Source organism: Notolepis coatsorum (genome assembly GCF_963971535.1).
Source record: "Notolepis coatsorum genome assembly, chromosome: 14".
NCBI lineage: Eukaryota > Metazoa > Chordata > Actinopteri > Aulopiformes > Paralepididae > Notolepis > Notolepis coatsorum.
In genome coordinates, this window is record NC_140178.1 from 48079949 (window position 1) to 48099669 (window position 19721).

General features: G+C 42.3%; 1 protein-coding gene across 1 annotated transcript in view; it reads right to left on the minus strand.

The window, feature by feature from the left end:
* Nucleotides 1-19721, minus strand: part of LOC311241022 (zinc finger CCCH domain-containing protein 7B-like) — a 100596-nt gene that overhangs the window by 30625 nt on the left and 50250 nt on the right. The window contains exons 12-14 of the mRNA XM_084329684.1: nucleotides 14479-14640; nucleotides 5236-5450; nucleotides 4619-4719 (exon numbers count right to left, since the gene is read on the minus strand). Coding sequence (XP_084185810.1) covers nucleotides 4619-4719; nucleotides 5236-5450; nucleotides 14479-14640 — 478 coding nt within the window. The remainder of the gene's footprint in view (nucleotides 1-4618; nucleotides 4720-5235; nucleotides 5451-14478; nucleotides 14641-19721) is intronic.

The following is a 19721-nucleotide window of genomic DNA, read 5'->3' on the forward strand; positions in this document are numbered from 1 at the left end:
TGTATGTCATGTATGTCCCTATGCCATAAATGTCATGATGTCATGTATGTTGAGTATGTCATAAATGTCATGTCACTAATTGAAAATGGGGGACCCTGATGTAAACAAGACACACGTCTTTCTCTGGTCTGCATCCCCTTAACAATTGTGTGTATTGAGCCGTACTGTATTGTACCCATTCTGCAACCTGTTAAATAAAGTTTTCATTCATTCATCCAGTTGTTTTGTTTTTGTGGTTTTGGTTGAATGAATACTTTGTTTAACAGATTGCAGAATGGGTACAATACAGTACGGCTCAATACACACAATTGTTAAGGGGATGCAGACCAGAGAAAGACGTTTGTCTTGTTTACATCAGGGTCCCCCATTTTCAATTCATAGTGACATTTATGACACTCAACATACATGACATTTATGGCATAGGGACATACAGGTATATAGTACTGTACCGTTACATTTGTGACATATACGATATGCAAATATACAGTACTGTTACCCATAGATCCTAACATACATGGGAGGATACTGTACGTCATTAGGAGGGGGTGGGTGGGAGGAAAAAATACATAGTGGGTGAAGATCTCATCGAACATAAACACAAACATGTCCTTGTTTACATCCGTGAATAGATTATTTTCAAGTTAAGACCTCAGCTTCAAGCTTTGGCGTGGAGCCGAATGTTATCCGGACTTCTGTTGGTGCAGATGTTATAGTCCTACCCGAGATGGCGCAGCTGGTGTGGAGGCAGGGGCCGAAAATAAATGCGAAATAGTAGTTTGCAGGCGGTTTTTGCAGAACGCTCAGCATGTGCGACGCGACTGCTTTTTTTTTTTTTGCAGCGGGGCTTGTAATGGTCTTTGACTGGGACCAACCATCGCGCAAACAGTGGATTGTCGAGCCAGTTCTCGTTAAATTGGCACTTAGTTTCCCATATTAACGAGTGCAAATGCTAAACTCAGGGATTAAAGCAAAAAAAAAATCTCCTGACTGAACTTTTTTTCAGGCCAAGTCATTCTTATTTTAACCTCCACTGTATTTCTTTTTAATAGCGTTGGCGTTTTAAGGGAGCCTACTTGTTTCGGTTTCGTCGATAATCCAATGTACAGTCACCCCCCCCCCCCCCCAAACCACCTCCAATGTACAGTCCCCCCCCCCTCCACCCAACCTCCTCCAATGTACAGTTTCTTCGTCAAATGTATATACTCTCTTTTTTAGACTCTTATTGTATCACAAACAATACTGTATTTGTAAATCTGGTATGTCATAAATGTATAGATGTAGCAGTATTATCTATCTGTATGTCAAGTATGTCATATATGTTATGATGAATTGAAAATGGGGGACCCTGATGTAAACAAGAGGAAAGTCTTTCTCTGGTCTGCAACTGTAACCCCTTAACAATTGTGTGTATTGAGATGTACTGTATTGTACCGATTCTGCAATATGTTATAACAATCAATCAATATTTAACAGATTGCAGAATGGGTACAATACAGTACGGCTCAATACACACAATTGTTAAGGGGATGCAGACCAGAGAAAGACGTTTGTCTTGTTTACATCAGGGTCCCCCATTTTCAATTCATAGTGACATTTATGACATGCACAACATTTATGGCATAGGGACATACATGACATACTACAGGACAGGTATATAGTAATGTTACATTTGTGACATATACGATATGCAAATATACACAGTACTGTTACCCATAGATCCTAACAGAGATTATATACATTATGATGGGGAGGAGACTGTACATTAGGGTGGGTGGGAGAAATAAGATACATACGGTGGGGAGAGAATAGGAGACAGTCTACAGATACACCTGTGTTATGTTGCTACGGAGTTAAGCTAATAAAGGATACTCACAACCACAGCAGAGGACTCACATATTTGTACTGTGAAGTAACACGACAATGACAAATGTGTTGTTTCTGTTTTTCTTTTTGACATAGTTGCGGAACACTGAACAAGTTAACAACTCACCACCGTCTACAGCCCCCGCATCATACTGTAGCCTAGCCAGTCTCTCGAAACTTTCTTTTGTTGAGTGGTGCCGCTCATCCTTTTCGTCTGAGAACACTGCGTGTGTTTTCTTTTTAGTGGCCGGCTTACTCCTTCCATTATCGTTATTATGCTGACCAGGGTTTCCGTTAGAATTTTTTTTTGCAGGTCTGAGTGTCCGGTAGATTTCAATCTACCGGACAAATGGGATAAATTCCGGTCAGAGTTTATTGAGCTTAAAAACAATTGATATACCTATATAAAGAATGACATCATCAAGGCATTTATAATATTTTAACTTAAAACTAGGCTACTTTTGCGTATCAGTCATTAATATATTCCAAATAAAATAAGTCCCTCGAGACTTCGTGCTGCTGCTGCCGACTTGAGGTGTCGGTGGGCAGTCTGCCCGACCTTAATAAACAGCAGTCTGTTATAATCACATTTTTATGAGCTAACTAATTCCGTTATATTGGACATTTGTATTAATTATATCAAGCGAAGAACTGAGAAATTTGGCACCGCTGTGTCAGCGCGAGCTGGCTGCTGATATATTTACGTGAAGCATGGAGCACTTGGAGCAGGCAGAGCAGAGCAGTGGTGTCAGCAGCGCCCCCACCCAACAGCTGAATTGCCAATGGCTGAATTGGAGTACTGCACCCTGCCAAGCCATGCTTCACGTAAATATATCAGCAGCCAGCTCGCGCTGACAGCAGGATGTCATTATTAGACCGGCTGCTTGGTGAGATTGTTTCGTTCATCGCATAGGCTATATAATTTTAGCCTATTTTAATACAATTCAAATAATCTAATTGTGTTTAGAGGGAATTATTTTCACCGGACATTATGACCGGAGAGATTAAATATGTCGGACTTCAACAGATTTTGCCAGTCAAATACCGGTAATTACCGGCTAACGGAAACGCTGATGCTGACGTTAGCTAATAACTATGTGTTGGGGATAATGGTTCCGCACGGACCATATTGTTTGTTACATTGCTGTCGGCAAACTCGATCAGAGTGTCAACATAGTGTTGACATTGAGTTGATGTTAGCTGCTAGCTGGCTACCCAAATCCACAACAGCCAGGCAGCCAAAATACAGTCTCAGACAATCACATCGATTTGTACAGTTAGTTAGCTCCACTCCATTGTGAAATAAAAGTTAGCCAGCCAGGACAGCCCGTATTAGCAAGCTACAGTTGCTAGGTAGCTAACCGTTAGCCACCCGAAGAACGGTAGCTAGCTAACGTTAGCCACAGCTTCAAAAACAAATTTCAATTATGTTATGAGCTATCAGCTAGCTAGCTAGATAACGTTAGAGAACGCCTCGTGTAGTAAACTAAAGTGAATAGTTTACTGGGCCATTGTTTAATGCTTCAGGGACAGTGGTGTTAAAAGAGGACCTGCACGCTTGCTATCTTCGGTGCAAATGATACGGGTCTGTGACAAGAAGACAGGTCTGTGAGGGGGAGGGCACTGTGAGCAGCGTGTGTGCGTCTAGCTCGTTTGATTGGTTAGAATGGTCAAAATGCCCTACGCATCTACAAATCATAATACCAGGTAGCCAATTCCGTCAGACTCCAAATCAAATTGACCGGAAAAAAAATAAAAAAGACGGAAATCCGTCTGGAGACGGAATGCTTTAATGCATGTAAACTAAACGTTACATTAGCGTTATCGCTTCGCCTTGCTAACGTTAGCTAGACTCCGTTGCTGAAATGGTTCCCCGGCCAACACATTACACAAGGAGTTGTGTTGGTTCCGCCCCATTCCGGTCTGCGTGATTCTACAATGAAAAGTCAAACTTTATCTCCCGTTGTAGTTTTCCCCCAGATTTCATAATAAAACATAAGATGACATGGGATTTTATCTTTCCTTTCTATGGCATTTTTAAGACCTCTGAAAATGGATTTAAGACATTTTAAGACAAACTAAGGCCTTAATAATTGATAAACAAATTTAAGACCTTTTAAGACTTTTTAAGGATCCGCGGACACCCTGTGTGTGAGTAGTTAAAGAGAGAGACAGATAGAAAGGGAAAGTGAGAGAAATAGTTGATCATGAGGGAATAAGTGATGGCAGAGCTGTTAAGAATGTGTGTGTGTGTGTGTGTGGTAGAGAGCATGCTCTTTGTGTCCTTCAGTGCCCAATTGGAACCCTAGTCCTGTTTGATGTTGTTGGTCAGTCGAGTCCTTTCTCAGCACAATCCATGCTGTTCATCACACTAGCTCTGGATAGTTGGACACAAGCCAAGTCAAAGTCAATGGGGCCAAGCTGCCGTCTGTACAAGCTGACTGAAGAAACATCTACTCCATGGTGCAAACAAAGTAGATTTCAGTTGTCTTCAGTCAACTTGTACGGACAGGAGCTTGACCCCATTGACAGACTTGATTCCATTGGCTTACTAGCCGAAGTTAGTATGAGGAACAGTGTGATCAACTTACATGGGTAAGTGGCAAATAGGGCTTAGGGTATCACATATTAGAACCCTTTAAACCACGTTGACGCATGAATTATTTTAAACTTGGAATTTTTGGAAATATGTATGTTTACTTGGCGAGTTCAAATGAAGCATTCAAAGTGTGTGTCCCTTTAAAGCACGACTCACTTTTTGGCATCGAACTTGTGGCTGGTGTAACGGTTGGAGCAGATGGCATAGTTCTCTCTGCTGCGCTTACTGATGATCCTGGGCTTACCATCATAGCACTCCTAGGGAGAGAGAGAGGGGGGGGAGATGGCAGGGTCAGAGAGGGGGAGAAATGGCAGGGACTGAATGAATGAATGATTTAATTTGACAATAAAAAATAAACATGTGACAGAAGAGCAGTCATGATATACTGCCAAGGATAAAACACAAAAAAGCTCAGAGCTTATTTCCATTGTGGTCCTTGTAGGGGGAGGGGGAGTGTGATGCTAAAATACATGCATCAAACAAAACATGACATCACAAGACATCACATATACAGACAGTGAGAGATGGCAGAGAGGGAGAGAGAGGGGGGGATGGCAGGGACAGAGAGATGGGAGGGAGAGAGACCAGGAAAAATGGTACATGATTACAGGAGCACCACAAAAAACAACAACGTCACGTGGTCAAACTATGACTCAGCAGTTACCAAGCAGTGCATCATCTTTCTCAGCCAATCAAAATGTTACTACTGGAATCCAGCAGCCCATACCTCAGGTATGCAAATTGGAGGTTAACACACGCACGTGAACACGAACCTGGCATAAGAACATGAACATTCCGTCGCATTGTCGCAGAAGACGGGCCACGCTGGCAGAAGGGTCCTCTTTGATGTGCAGCGTTTGGAACAGCAGGGTTCTGTTCAGGGTGCCCTTCCTCTCTTCTGTCCAAACGTCTACCTCACACTGGTTGAAGGCGAAGGTGCACTCCTCCCCGTACTTACACAGGCCCAGGTCACCTGAACTCAGCAGCTCTGGGACAAAGACAAAATTGAAATCAGCAAGTGGTGATATGGGACAAAATACAAATTTTGGGGATGATGGTATAATATTTTTGTCATTTGGTTTGATCTAATACATACAAGCCTACACTATGACCCAAGATCTTTTTGATGTCTTTCTTTTGTAATGAAGTCGTCATGGTGCAGCTGTCAATCAATCTGCACGGTGATTGATTGAATGAAAGTTTTATTAACAGATTGCAGAATGGGTACAATACAGTACATCTCAATACACACAATTGTTAAGGGGATGCAGACCAGAGAAAGACTTTAGTCTTGTGTACATCAGGGTCCCCCATTTTCAATTCATAATGAATTGTAAGTAAGGGTGCAACTAGCACCGTGCAATCCATTCTTTGTGGATCTAGCCCCTAGTGTCCAGATGCCAGGTCTTATGTACTGTGTGACCAACAAGGTATTGGTTTCACTTTCCCATGTGGTGCAGCTTAGAAAGCCTCTTCAACAAAATCTTTTATCATCTTGATTGATTACGTAGCCATAACCATAGGCTGATATGTGAATGTAGAGACCTTTAACACTTTCAGTGCCGGCCATTAACATGGTTAAGCATGGTTAAATGCCACCACCCACTTCAATGATAGCGTTGTGAACGCATAATCTCTGTCTTAAATTATGGCTATGTGTCTAATCTGCCTGTCGCTTATCAATGACTTGTTTGCAGTCAACATTGTCAAAAAGGATTTTTTTTTTATATATATATTTTTTAATAATCGGTTAATTTCTGTTTTATAGCATTTTTAAAAGCCCTCGTTTTCAAGGAAAATATATAGATTCCGTGATAAACGGCATTTACTGGAATAATCTAGCATACACAAACATGTTGTAATTTTTCTGCCTATTTATGAATAGTTTTCAAATAAATGCTAGATTATCGATAGTATATGTACTTATGCACGCTATAGAGGCGGGCTGAAATATCGATTCTCTCATTTCCTGATCACGCACACACAGACACACACACACACGCATAGGGCAAACACTTATATCTCTGTGAAAACAGCTCTGATTATCCTAAGACTGATAAAATAAATTCCTTACCCGAGATCAGATGTTATCCAAAAAGATTATTCCAATTCCTGATCGCCATTCCAAATATCGATCACGCTTATTGATTACAGTGTTGGGTAATGTAAATACATAATCAACGTGTTTTCCGGGCCGGCGAGCACAATGGATTCTTCAGTTGGCCTTGAGGGAAAAGTAAAATGAGGAAACTGGCCACCCCCCCCCCCCCCCCCTTCGTCAGTGTAAAGTAATGGGGTGCAGTTACACAGGGAGAGACGATAGGGGGCGGTATCTTCCCAATTGAGCTCAGAGACTCTGCAGCACTAACCCGAGGCTCGATTGATGAAATATGAATTCAAATCGCCAAAAAAATAAAAAATAAAGACAAACAAACGCTATATAGCGTCGGGGGCACTCAAAGGTCGGCATGAACTAACGACAAAACGCGTCCGTGGCACTCAATGTGTTAACCTCAGTCAACAACGATAGGGAAGAACAAAGGAAAGGGACAACAAATAACACGTGTCTAGTCACATTCATGGTCACACAATTACACTAATGATACATGAACATGAATTCAGACATGTTAGAAAGATGTTATGAGCAAAAACATACGGTTATCCTATAACCATAGTTATATGAGTATAGCGAGCGCTCTGCACTCTAGTGGAACTATCCCTTTATCAATCTAACACTGAATAATTTCTCTCCACATGTACACACCCAGGGACCGAAACTAAAGCCCGCCGCCCGCCAGGGGCGGGCTGTTTTTACCTTTGGCGCATGACACTTAGAGGGCTGCCCACCGTGTGGCGTGTAGACGTGTAGTTCATAACGATACTCTTGTGCGAGTACAGATTATAGCCGCTCGTCTTTTTTTTCTCCGCCGCGAGATCGTTAAAAAACTACAAGTCCCACATCGCACTCAAGTCAACGGTCCAATCACAGTAGAGTGACGTGACTGGTTTCATGAGAAAAAAAGCAAATGACCAATCGGAAGCCATCATTTGGCTTGTTTACTTCCATCTGCTCTAGTCTATATCGGACCTCCAAGAGTTAGCGTTACTGTTTAAACAATGACCCAGTCAACTATTCACTTTTAGTTTAATACATGACGAGGCATTGTCTAACGGTATCTAGCTGGCTAGCTACTGATAGCTGCTGATATCAACAAATGCTCCAGCAATAGTCTACTCGAGTGCATAATACCTCCGTTCCCTCGTTAGCTAGCTTAGCTAGCTCACGTTGATCCATCTGTCCCAGTAAACTAAATTGTCTTAACGTTATCTACCGGGCTAGCAGTAGCTACAGATAGCTCCTGATATCAATGTCTTATAACATTGATTGAATGCGTATTCTAGCTGAGGGCATGTTGAATGTGATTTGACAAAAGAACGGTAACGTTATAAATAGGTCCAGCTGCATCGCCGGAGAATCCTTGCATGCTGAATGTAGGGTCTAGCTGAATGGGCCGGAGAATCCTTGCTGGAGCTGGAGGCTACTCAAGTATACACACAGACAGTGGAGCTGTTTGCAGATAGCAAGCATTTTGACTTATTGCGTGGTGGCGATGTCTCGCAGATAATACAACTACAAGTATGATTATATAATATATATTTTATTTAAATTTTTTTTTTATATAAAATATATATATATTTTTTTTTAATCAAAAAATGTTGGCAGGTAAGAAATATGCTTGGCGGGTAGACTCTTCCCATCTACCCGCCACTGGCCGGTGAGTCAAAAAGTTTATTTCGCTCCCTGTACACACCCATCCGACTGGCCACACCCACATCCGCTCCTCTACATAAGCGGGGTCGTGGCCATACTAACAGCTCCTTCCCAAGTCTTTCACCACCGAAGGCGAAGACCACAGGGTCCTCAGTGAGTCAGTGCAGAGCGCTCGCTATACTCATAACAATGGTTATAGAATATCCTGGCCTTCTTCGCCAAAGGTCCAGCAGCGGCGGCGGAGGCAACGGTCGCGGTCCTCTGCCGGCGTTGCTTCTTCCGGACATCACCGGTGGCATCAGGTCGGGGGAAATGTGGCTGGAGCACGGAGCGCTCCTCCTCCATCTCCCTGCAGGCTGCAGTCATCTGTTGCATGGCCGACCCGAATAGCCCAGCATCGGAGAGGGGGGCCGTGAGAAGCGGAATCCTCCTCTGTACCGGCAGCCGCGCCTGCTCCAGCCAAAGATGGCGCTGGGAGAGAGTGGCCAGGGCGCGCTCCTTCCCGGCGACTATCGCCTGCAGCTGGGTTAGGTGCAGGATGGCTCCAGCCGCCTGGGCGTGAAGGTATCGTTGATGGTCATCCAATACCGACCCGCCCGCCATCAGCCCCGACATGTAGCGCACTAGCTGCGCGATGTTGGAGGTCGCAGCTAGGCTCCGAGTCGCGGCGATGTACACCTGGTCACTCCAATTAGCCAACTGCCTAGCCGATTTCCCTTGGGGAACCGGCTTTCTTAACGGCTCCCACACCATTTCGGGACAAAGTGTGGATGCCATTGGGCTATCAAGTCGAGGCACCCCGTCCTTTAGCCCCTGGACCAAACCCACCACCCGCGTGACTGCCACGTAGGCGGGGGTAAGGCCAACCATGCGGGAGATTACCTGTCCCTGTGTCACGTAGGCCTCCATTGCTGGGAAGAATGGGCAGACAACGCCCGTCTCTCTCACAGGACGACGTTGCCAGAGATGACCCATCATGTCATCAGGAACAGGTGCTGGCAGTGGCTGCGGCAACGCCACGCCATTAGCGGCGGCCGCCATGAGCTCGGGGAACAAGGCAAGCAAATCCCCTTGTGTGCGTACCTCCCTCCACGTCACTCGCGTCCCTCAAGTACGGGAGGCTGCCTCGGGCACAAACATCCGACGCGGCAGATAGCTGGGCATCTCGTCTCGGGGTCGGAGGTTCTTTCTTTTTTGATCCACTTTTTCTCCCATTTTCAATTTTTCTCCCATCCCAATTTCGTATCATCAAATTCAACCCTCCCCCGTCTCGAACGCTGTTTCTTGGACAAGGGACCCCAAGGAGACGCAACACTCCCTGCCACTCCCCGAGGGGGAGAGTGATACGTCTCTACTGGGGCTTCGAACAAGAGAGCTCTCGCCCCCTCCATGTAATCCTCAGTCTCCATCGGAAATGGAGACGAGGCAAGAGAACTCTCGTCCGGCTCCAGCGCAACACCAAAGCCAGGCCGTTCGCCCCTGCTGCTCGCCGCCTTACGACGAGAGCGAGCCGAGGCGAAGAGTCTGCAACGCAAATCCCCTGCCACCGACTGTCCACTGGCGGGGGAACCAGGGCCGGAACCAGGCCATCACACAGGAGATGGAGGCTCAACGGCCCCTCGGCGAGGCAAAATCACCACCGGGGCGCCGCCCAGGCGTATCTGGCTGCCACGACCACGGAGCCAGAGACGCCCCACAACGCACAAGTGGTGACGTTGTGAGCGCCTAAACCCTCCGAAGGTGCAAACATTATCTCTTAGTTTTTCTCGTAAAATTGCGAGAGAGAGAAAAACAAAGATACAATGTCAACGAAGCTCCTTTCCAACAACTATTTCGGCACTAAACTCAAAGTGGTGTATACACTTCTACGGTGGTGAAAATAGGGAAGGAGCTGTTAGTATGGCCACGACCCCGCTTATGTAGAGGAGCGGATGTGGGTGTGGCCACATTTATTTCTAAGGATTCTATTAAAAGTACTCACAAATAGTGTTATTTGCTATTCATATTGCATTTGAGTCACAATAGGATCTACAGGGCTCGACAGTGCGAGCACAGTCACTCGCATTCACGACAAAAAAATAGATGTGTGTGAACTGGAAAAATTATTTAGGAGCACATGAGTAAAGATTATATCAACGATCCCCCGCTGCACATAGTCAGGTCCATAGATATTTGGACATCAACAATTTTCATAATTTTGGCTCTGTACACCACCACAATGAATTTGAAATGAAACTTTTGTTTACCAAAAATTTTAAGTGTTATTAGTTAAATATGAGCTTATAAAAATCTCTGCACATTGCACCGGAAAACGGACAATTTAGACACAACGACAAGAAGCCTCCTAAGAAAGAGATGACCCAGGGCTTTCGATGGACATCTAAATTTCATAAAACTACACTACCCAACCCAGCTCACACCAGCCACATACAAACGTAGCCATTGTTCTTTTACAAATATTGACGTGAAAATCGTGTTTATATCTCAAAGGTCGAAGAAAACTTGTCGCAATCCGGTACAAAATGGCAGAGCTATGGACATTATACAAAAGTAATTGTACTTACAGTAGATTTCATTCACAGTCTTTGCTGCCCTGTAACGGCGGTGGTACTAAATCCAGATTTAACTCCATTGGAAAGAGGAGATTCGGGCCGATCCATAGATGTATGACTTGGCCATAATAAGGTAATTTATAGGCCTGATATTCTATATTCATATTTCAAATTGCATATGTCTGGATGGCAAAATTCAGTACTGCATCTACAAAGACCCCTGTAAATCATCTGCCCTTTGTTCATTTGCTTAGACTTTTAGTACACTTAATTTATATTGATTTTTCACTTTTGGTCAATGTTAGCATGGTGTTATTCACAGTCAAAGATGGAAAATATAATAATTTATATTGTCCTTTGGTTCATTACAATTTACTCAAGCATAGTAACAGACACAATATTTCTGACACTGGGAATACATTCCCTGAGGTCCATAGATGTCCCTAGATACCAATAACATGCAAATGGACCTTGTAGAAGTGGAGCAATCTTCCATTTACTTGGAATGGTATTTACTTTTAGGCTAATTTTCGAAAAATATGGCTAGTGCAGGTTAATCATGATTAAATATCGATTGACAGCCCTAGTTATAATATCTCCTGTGCTGGCACAACATAGCATGGACATGGAGAGAGGACTGACACTGGAGTGTTAGTGTAACAATATACCGACAACTGACAAACGATAATCCTAGATGTGGGGCGGCGTGGCTCAGGGGTAGAGCGGGTCGTCCAATGATCGAAGGGTTGGTGGTTCGAATCCCGCTCAAGCCCATGTCCATCCCACTGCCGTTGTGTCCTTGGGCAAGACACTTAACCTACTTGCCTCGTATGAATGTGTATGCATGTGAATGAATGTTGGTGGTGGTCGGAGGGGCCGTAGGCGATGATTATTCGCCACGCTTCCGTGAGTCTGCCTCAGGGCAGCTCTGGCTGCAATTGTAGCTTACCACCACCGGTATGACTGTGTATGAACGAATAATGGACTCTGTAAGCGCTCTGGGGTCTCTGGGGTGTCACGAAGAGCGCTATATAAATCCAATCCATTATTATTATTATTATTATTAGATACAAGTTCACACCCCAATTCATACCAAGACAGACAAGAAAGATGAGAACAGAAAGAGTGGATGATGCACCGATCCAACTTTTTCAGTCCCGATACCGATACCTGGGTTTGGGTATCGGCCAATACCGATACCGATCCGATACCCATTGTCCAAATTTGTTTTACAAAAAAGTTTAAAAAAAAAGGAATTGTAAAGGATCACAAGTGTGTTTTTGATTTGTTGTAAGCAAAGACGGAAAATAAACGTCATTCATTCAATTAATAAACTGTATGCCTCACTGTCACTGTGTGGAAGAGACTGGGATCATTCTTTTGTGCAAAGCAACATCAGGCTCGACTTAAAACATTACTTTCCTAACACATAGATATAAATGTACTGAATGGTTATTCCTTATTTTATTTATTATAAAAAAAAAATATATATATATATATATATATATATTTTTTTTTTACCAATACCCGATCCAGCTATTTTACTGATATCGGCGGCTGATACCGATATCGGATCGGTGCATCCCTACTGAGCACTGAGCAGTGATTTAAGGTGAATGGCAGGTGCTGAGGGCGCTGCAGCACCCCCACCTGTTGGCAGGGAGTTGTAACTGCATGGTAAAAATGTTGACAAATGAAATCAATAAAAAAAACATTTATTTTTTGAGTTAGGATTTTTTTTATGATATTTTCTGTGTATCTGATTCTGACCTGATGCACAAACACAGCGCACACACATCGCGTGACGTGCATTACGAAATCTAAGAGGATAGTCTACAGTGGGGGTGGGGCCCCCTAAGCTCCGGGGCCCCCCCGCAACGCGGGGGGTGCGGGGGCCTCCGCTATGCCACTGGCTGAGACTGGGATTCGATACCAGTCTCTTGCATTGGTGACGAGCGCAATCTCCGCTACGCCACCCAGCCCTTATCTTAATGTTTACTTTGATACAGATACTAAAACGATACCACGGCTTATAATTATAATTAATATTTTGACGCTGTTGAAACGTAAATAATAAAATGATTCCGTTACAGCTGCTGAGATATACTATAGCTAATGTCCATTTGTTATTATGTGTAATCTCTCCACTCCACACTATGTTAATGCTTGTGCCAGCACAGGAGATAAGATTATATTAAAAAAGAAAATATAAAAAAATATATTAAATAGGTTCAGGAATCAGAGAGACTCCACTGAGTGGCTCCAGGATTAGTTATAACGGTTTGAGACCAGCTTGGTTGACATTAGCAGCTAACGTTAGTTTTTTAGGTCATCGAACTGTCACATGTGCTCCTAATAGGGCTGAGCCCAAACGTTCGAACCTTCGTTCGTTACGTTGGCATTCGAATTCTAAATAAACATTCAAATTTTTAAATAAAAGAAATTTAAATAGAAATATTTTTTCAATTTTTTTTCTATTAATTCTGTTTAAACCAATGGGGTTTTTCTTCACAGTTGCAGATAAAGATTAGGCTACACTAATATTATAGTATTAAAAGAAACTGATGAGTTATATTCATTAAAGAAAATTGATTTAGTTGGGCTGGGGCTTCTCCCTGGGCTGGGTCTGGGGCTGGAAAGTTAATTTAAGGCTAATTTAATCAGAGTAATCACTTTATTCAAATTGAGGATTTAGTTTGATAGTAAAAAAAAAAGTAAAAATAATAATAAAAAAAATTGTAAAAAAAAAGTTTACTATATATTTTTTTTTATATTAAAAACGAAGGTTCTAACGTTCGTTCGAAAAACCCTGACGAAGTTCGAATCCCAAAAACAGGGTTTGGGAACAGCCTTAGCTCCTAAATACTTGCATATACAAAACGCTTGCACTGTCGAGTCTTGGCTTTAGGCACATAGCGCACATAACGTAGCACGTTAGCGCACATAACGTAGACTGCAAATTGTGCCGTCACAAAATGGTTCGATGTATGTAGTACCTACTTAGTGGTCACAGGAGTCTTCAATAACGTTTGGATGGTAATCCGTTTTGTGAATACATTTGTTGAAACAACTTTGTTGGCAGAGGACTCCTAATAAACACTGCTATCTAACCATCTGACCTGCGTAACGTTAAGTAACTTGTGTTCCACTGGGAAAGACTGTTCATCACTGCATATAACTTGGTTTAATCCAAACATCCATCAGAAACGTTGTATTATGAAATAATACATTCAGGGATGTCTGTGACTATTTTCCCTTCTTGGTTGACACGCCCACTACGCAAGCTCTGCGCTCACTCTCAAACACACACACACTGCTCCGGTCACGCATCCACTCAACTCATAGAAAATATACATCAGGTTATTATTCTAAAAGTATTCATACTAATAAAATAGAGTATTGAACAGTTTTTAACAGCTGGGTATCGCAATACTTTTCTAATATTGGTGTATCGTGCAACACTACCAACCATACTGAAAAGTATAGGTACAATAATTTTTCACTGTGCTTCTAGATTTCTTTGTGTGCTCCACATGTGCTCCTTTGGAAAAAAGTAAGCATCAAGCCCTGATCATAGAGATGACATCACACAGACAAGTATTGATGCTCTGATTTCCAGCTTAGGGAGAGAGTTCATTGGTATAGCACAATGTAAATTGTTTTATGGTGGATTTCCCCTTTAACATCCTTACCCCTACAAAGCAGATAGGGCCCTTCGAACTTGATCCGAGTAGTATGCAGTCGCACCCTATTCCACTCCAAACTGGAGTTAGACTTTATCCTGCACAGCAGAATGTCCCTCTTACATCTGTGGTCCAGGTCTGGGTTGTAAACAAAAGTATAAATCCCTCTGCCTGAGAAAGAGAGCGAGAGAGAGAATGGAGAAGTAACAAGACCAAAATCATGAGAGGGGGGGTTAAAAGGATAGAGATAGAGAAATATAGAGGGATATGGTAATATGAGTTATGTAAATGCAGTAAGGGGATGTAGAGATGAATAGATCGTATAATAGAAACTCCCATTATTTATCTGCTTAACACTTCACATGAGCTATTGACCATATTCACACGGCAGCCATTTAAATTTTTTTATCCACTTTTTCTCCTTATTTTTCTATCATCCCAATTTCTTTTTTTTTAATCCACTTTTTCTCCCATTTTCTATATTTTTCTCCCATCCCAATTTCGTATCATCCAATTCAACCCTCCCCCGTCACAAACGCTGTTTCTTGCCTCCCACAAGCCGGCTGCAATGTGGACTAAGTCATACATAGCACAAATCCCCTCCGGTACTTGAGGTAACAGCAGTCGCATCTTTTCACCTGCGCAGCTCGATCTCTGTGGCGAGGAGTAACGCGTGGGAGGCTCACGCTGCCCCCGACACTTCCTGATTCTACTGCGCAGGCGCACCAACCGACCTGTAGGAGTCGCTGTCCACAACGCCCGATCCCCACCCATCAGTTTCCCACCCCCTAATACGGCCAATGTGTATTAGTATGAACGACCAGCTAAACTGAAAGCAATGTGGAGCGCTGGGCTCGTCTCCGCATTCGTGGCGAGCGCCTTGCCCACTACGCCACGTAGCCGCCTATCATCCCAATTTCTTATTGCCAATTCTTCCCTCCCCCGTCTTGAACGTTGCTAGACTATGCCTCCCATTGGTCGGCTGTAGTGAGGATAGAAGCCTTGCATCACGTGTCCCCTCCGGTACACGAGGAGGCAGCCTGTCGCATCTTTTCACCAGACAGCGCGGACTCAGTGGTGAGGAGTAACGCGTGGGAGGCTCACGCTGGATTTCTTTCCACCCTGTTCCCACTTTGGAGTCTCTGTTCTTATCAGAAACTGTGTGCTGTAGTGACAGTAATTGTGTCCAGGGGAGTATAAAGGGTTTTAAAAGACATATTTGAGCAGAAAATAGTCATGGTGGATGATAAACAGAAGGCGTGATTGGAAGTGCAAAATATATTGCTACTACACCCAGACAGTACAACTGCCTTGAAGTTAACAGTTAAGTAAAAAAATATATCTTGGAAAAAATAAACCGCTATTAGAAAGCAAAACGAGAAGCCTAAAATATCTCCCTTGTTTTGCGTGTTTAAAGCCCCAATCTGTGATTTTCTTTTACCACAAAAGGTGAGATATATTCATGTACATTAGAGTTTGATTTGTAGATAGAACATTTTTTTTCTTAACCCAGTGCGAATTGGAATATATATCAGTTTTACTCTAGTGTATAAATATTGGTCGACTCATACATATTTTATATGATGATGTTTTACCAGTATTAGCATCTTTCGCAGGCTCTACCGGGCTCAATTATAATGCTACAGCAAAATGATGGTACCATATAAAACTGGAGACCACAAGAACAATACAAGGGGGGCAATTAGGGTTCCAACATTCACCAATATTTTGAAGGGGAATATTTTATGTCCAAAGATTAGCAATATCTTTTCAGGCTAAATTGAAGCTAACTCGTTGTATATTTGTTTGTATTATGTTTATTTAGACTAATGTTAGCAAGTGAAAACCCAGCTGTCATCAACCAGCTAAGATAGCTAGCTAACATGAGTGAAATTAAGTTCAGCAATTTTGCGTCTCACTTGTCATCATTAAATTGTTGTATCTTATCAGATACAAAGAAAATAAATGATAATACGGTAATCATATCATCATTATATCGGCCATCAGCTGCCATGCTCTCTAAATATATGGTAACAGCCCTTGAAAACCCCACGTGGGTCAACCACTACTCCAGTGTTAAACATTACCAACGTAAACAAACCTTTTACAGCCACAAAATACAGCAAAAACTATTATAAACTCATATTTGTATGGCGTTAGTCCTTGAATCAAGAGCTCAGTCATTCAAGTAGAGAACCATTTACCATTTATTATTTTTGTGGTGGGGTCTACCCATTCGTTTACATTTGGATCACTGATCGGTCCATTAATGTAAAGTTTTACGTTTTGCTGACTAGTAAATCACCATTATTCCTGCTAATGTAAGTTACGTGGCCCTGGCTGTTCGGTGTTATCTACTTACCCTGCCTTCTTCTTTTACAAACACCTTATTTTGTCAACTCACCCTGCCTTCTTTCTTTACAACCACCTTATTTTACCAACTCATCCTGTCTTCTTCCTTTCCAAAACCCCTTATTTTCTCAAATCACCATGTCTTCTTCCTTTACAAAACACCCGATTTCCCTCCCTCTCTCCACACCTTACAGAACTAGACCAGTACCTCTTATGTTGCACCACCTTCTGGCTTTGTACACAGTTTCAGACTGGATCCCATTCGTGTTTCATTCAAACCCTAACCCCTCAGATCAAAAGGAACACTCAGTGATGTTTAAGCCTTCGTCATGACAAAGGTCCCTTTGTGTGAAGGAGCAGGGGGTGCTGCCACAAACTTGAGTTTCAACAGGTACAAGCTGACTGAAGACAAGTGATATCCACTTTGTGTGCACTGTGGAGTATATTCAGTTGTCTTCAGTCAGCTTGTAGAGACAGGAGTGTGACCTGTTATGGAAAATATTATATGTTTCATCCTATTACATAATTTGTACAGCTTACTGGGCCTATTAGTGTGTATAGTGTACCGACAGCATGTTTCTAGCTCTCTTTAAATACATATTCTCTGTACAGCCTTGACTAGTTAATATAGTTAACTACAATAACTAGTATACAGTTTCTCAGACACTAGGGTGACAGTCTTAAGTGTTCTTAAAACAATGACCGTGGCCCAGGACAGTTTGTCTAATATTTTCAGAATTGTGTCATCTCGTGCCTTTTTTTGTTGTCTTTTGTTTCATATCAATCTTGTGTCAGATACGAAACCCATCTTTGATTTGTCATCTTCGTTTTCATTTTTCATTCCAAACTGGTGTATTTAATTGTAAGTCTGACCAGAGCTCTTTCTCACTTTCTGGTCAGACGCTTGCGTTACACTGGTGGCCACAGAAAATAAACTACTATCTGAATTTCTACAGTTCACCGTCTTGGTTCCTTTATTAAAATATTCCACAACAGACCCCATTGATTTTGTATTGGTTTGTTGCCAACTAGCCTGAGCTAGTACAAGGAACAGCACAGGTATAACAATTGACAATATCATTGGTAGGTAGGAAATAGGGCTAGGGTTCCATAAATCAGAACTTTCCCTATAAGGAACTTGTCCTTAAATCATTATTAATACAAAAAGATTTAAACTAATTTCACCTCAAAATGCAGTAGATAATAATTTGACTAAAACATAAAAAAAAAAAATAAAATAAAAAATCAATCTGAACTATATTCACAGGACATACTTGACTCCTATAAGACTGTGCAGAATGGGGCTTAAACAAGACTCCAAATGCTCCCAATGTACAAATGGGGACGAAGGGACATTTATGCACATGTATTGGGACTGCCCACCAGTTTAAGGCATTCTGGAAAGATGTGTCCCAACAATTATCAAAACTCGTTTCTTGGAATATACCTGTACACCCCTCGGTATTACTATTGAATGATGTTTTTGAGTTTGCAGTGAATCCACAGCTAAAGAGATTGGTTTTATCGGGTATCACAGTAGCTAAAAAGCTGATCGCATCACGCTGGTTTCAACCGAAAAAAATGTGCCGGAAAGTTTGGTTTCTTACATATCTCGATGTGATATATCAAGAAATATCTACAGCAAGAATTCTGGGTCTCAATGATTCCAAAATGTCAATGTGGGTAGAAGTGGTGGAGAGAATAAAAGCTAGCTTATAATGGTAGTGTCTGGTTAGGAGTGAGGGATAATTGAGGTACTATCCAAGGAGGGGTCCGGGAGGGGGGGGTTCGAGCTGGAGCATATGTGTGTAGGGTTTTAGAAAATAGGTATTAGGGGTATGTTCTATATAAACATTTATATAATTGTAATTTCGCTGGATATACACTGTATACGGTTAAAATGTTATTATAGACTCTTTTTGTTTTTTCTTGTTTCTGTACTTGCATGTAATTTTAACCACCTTGACTGATAGTTTCATTATGTATTATGTGTTGAGTACTGACTTTTAATAATTTTTGTTTTGCAATAATAAAAAAAAAAAAAAAAAAAAAAAAAAATGTAATTATTTTCACTGAATAGGTTTGTTTTGTTGTTGCTGCCATTTTTGGCGTAACACATTTCTACATTCAAAACACCTGCAGTGCTACGTCTCCAAATTATATAGAGTGTCTATACATGGGAATGATGATTTGTTTGATTATTTTAATTGTTTATTGAAACACATGTTAAAATGATCTGTACCTAACAGGCCACGTGAGCGGATCGGCGCGGGCGAGAAATCCGCTCTTCGCTCTTTAAAGCTTGGTCCTCTCCGCTAATCGCTCATGTTGACCCCGCCCCCAAGTCGCTCTCCGCTCGCTCACCTTGAATCGAGCGCTCCCCGCGGCAGTTTTTTTCTTTTTTCTTTTTTGGAGCATGGTGTAAATTAGCTCAAACTACAACAGTCAACAACCCCTGGGCCCCTTAACAATTGTTTGTATTGAGCCGCATTGTAATTGTACCCATTCTGCAATGTTAAATAACGTTGTTTATCCATTCACTAGCTCTATTAAGCGATGATAGCTAGCCGAGCCACAATGCTATGGTCGCTGCCATTAACGTTAGCATGTAAGCTAATGACAACAATAATGGCGTCGATACTTTTTCTAACAGGAGTGAGTGACAAAGCCTGAACAGGATATCACAGGTTCACCCTTCTCATTGGTTGAAAATGGCCTTCATATTTGTACATCGCCATCTGTTGCTTTGGCATTGTACTACATGTATATTACATCAGTGTTAAACCACTGTGAGCGGCCTGGAGTGGATTGGAGCGGAGGAGAACTCTCGCTCCGGACGTCGCGCCGACCCATTTTAAAACCCACTCCTCGCTCACGTCAAAACCGCCCGCTCCGCTCCC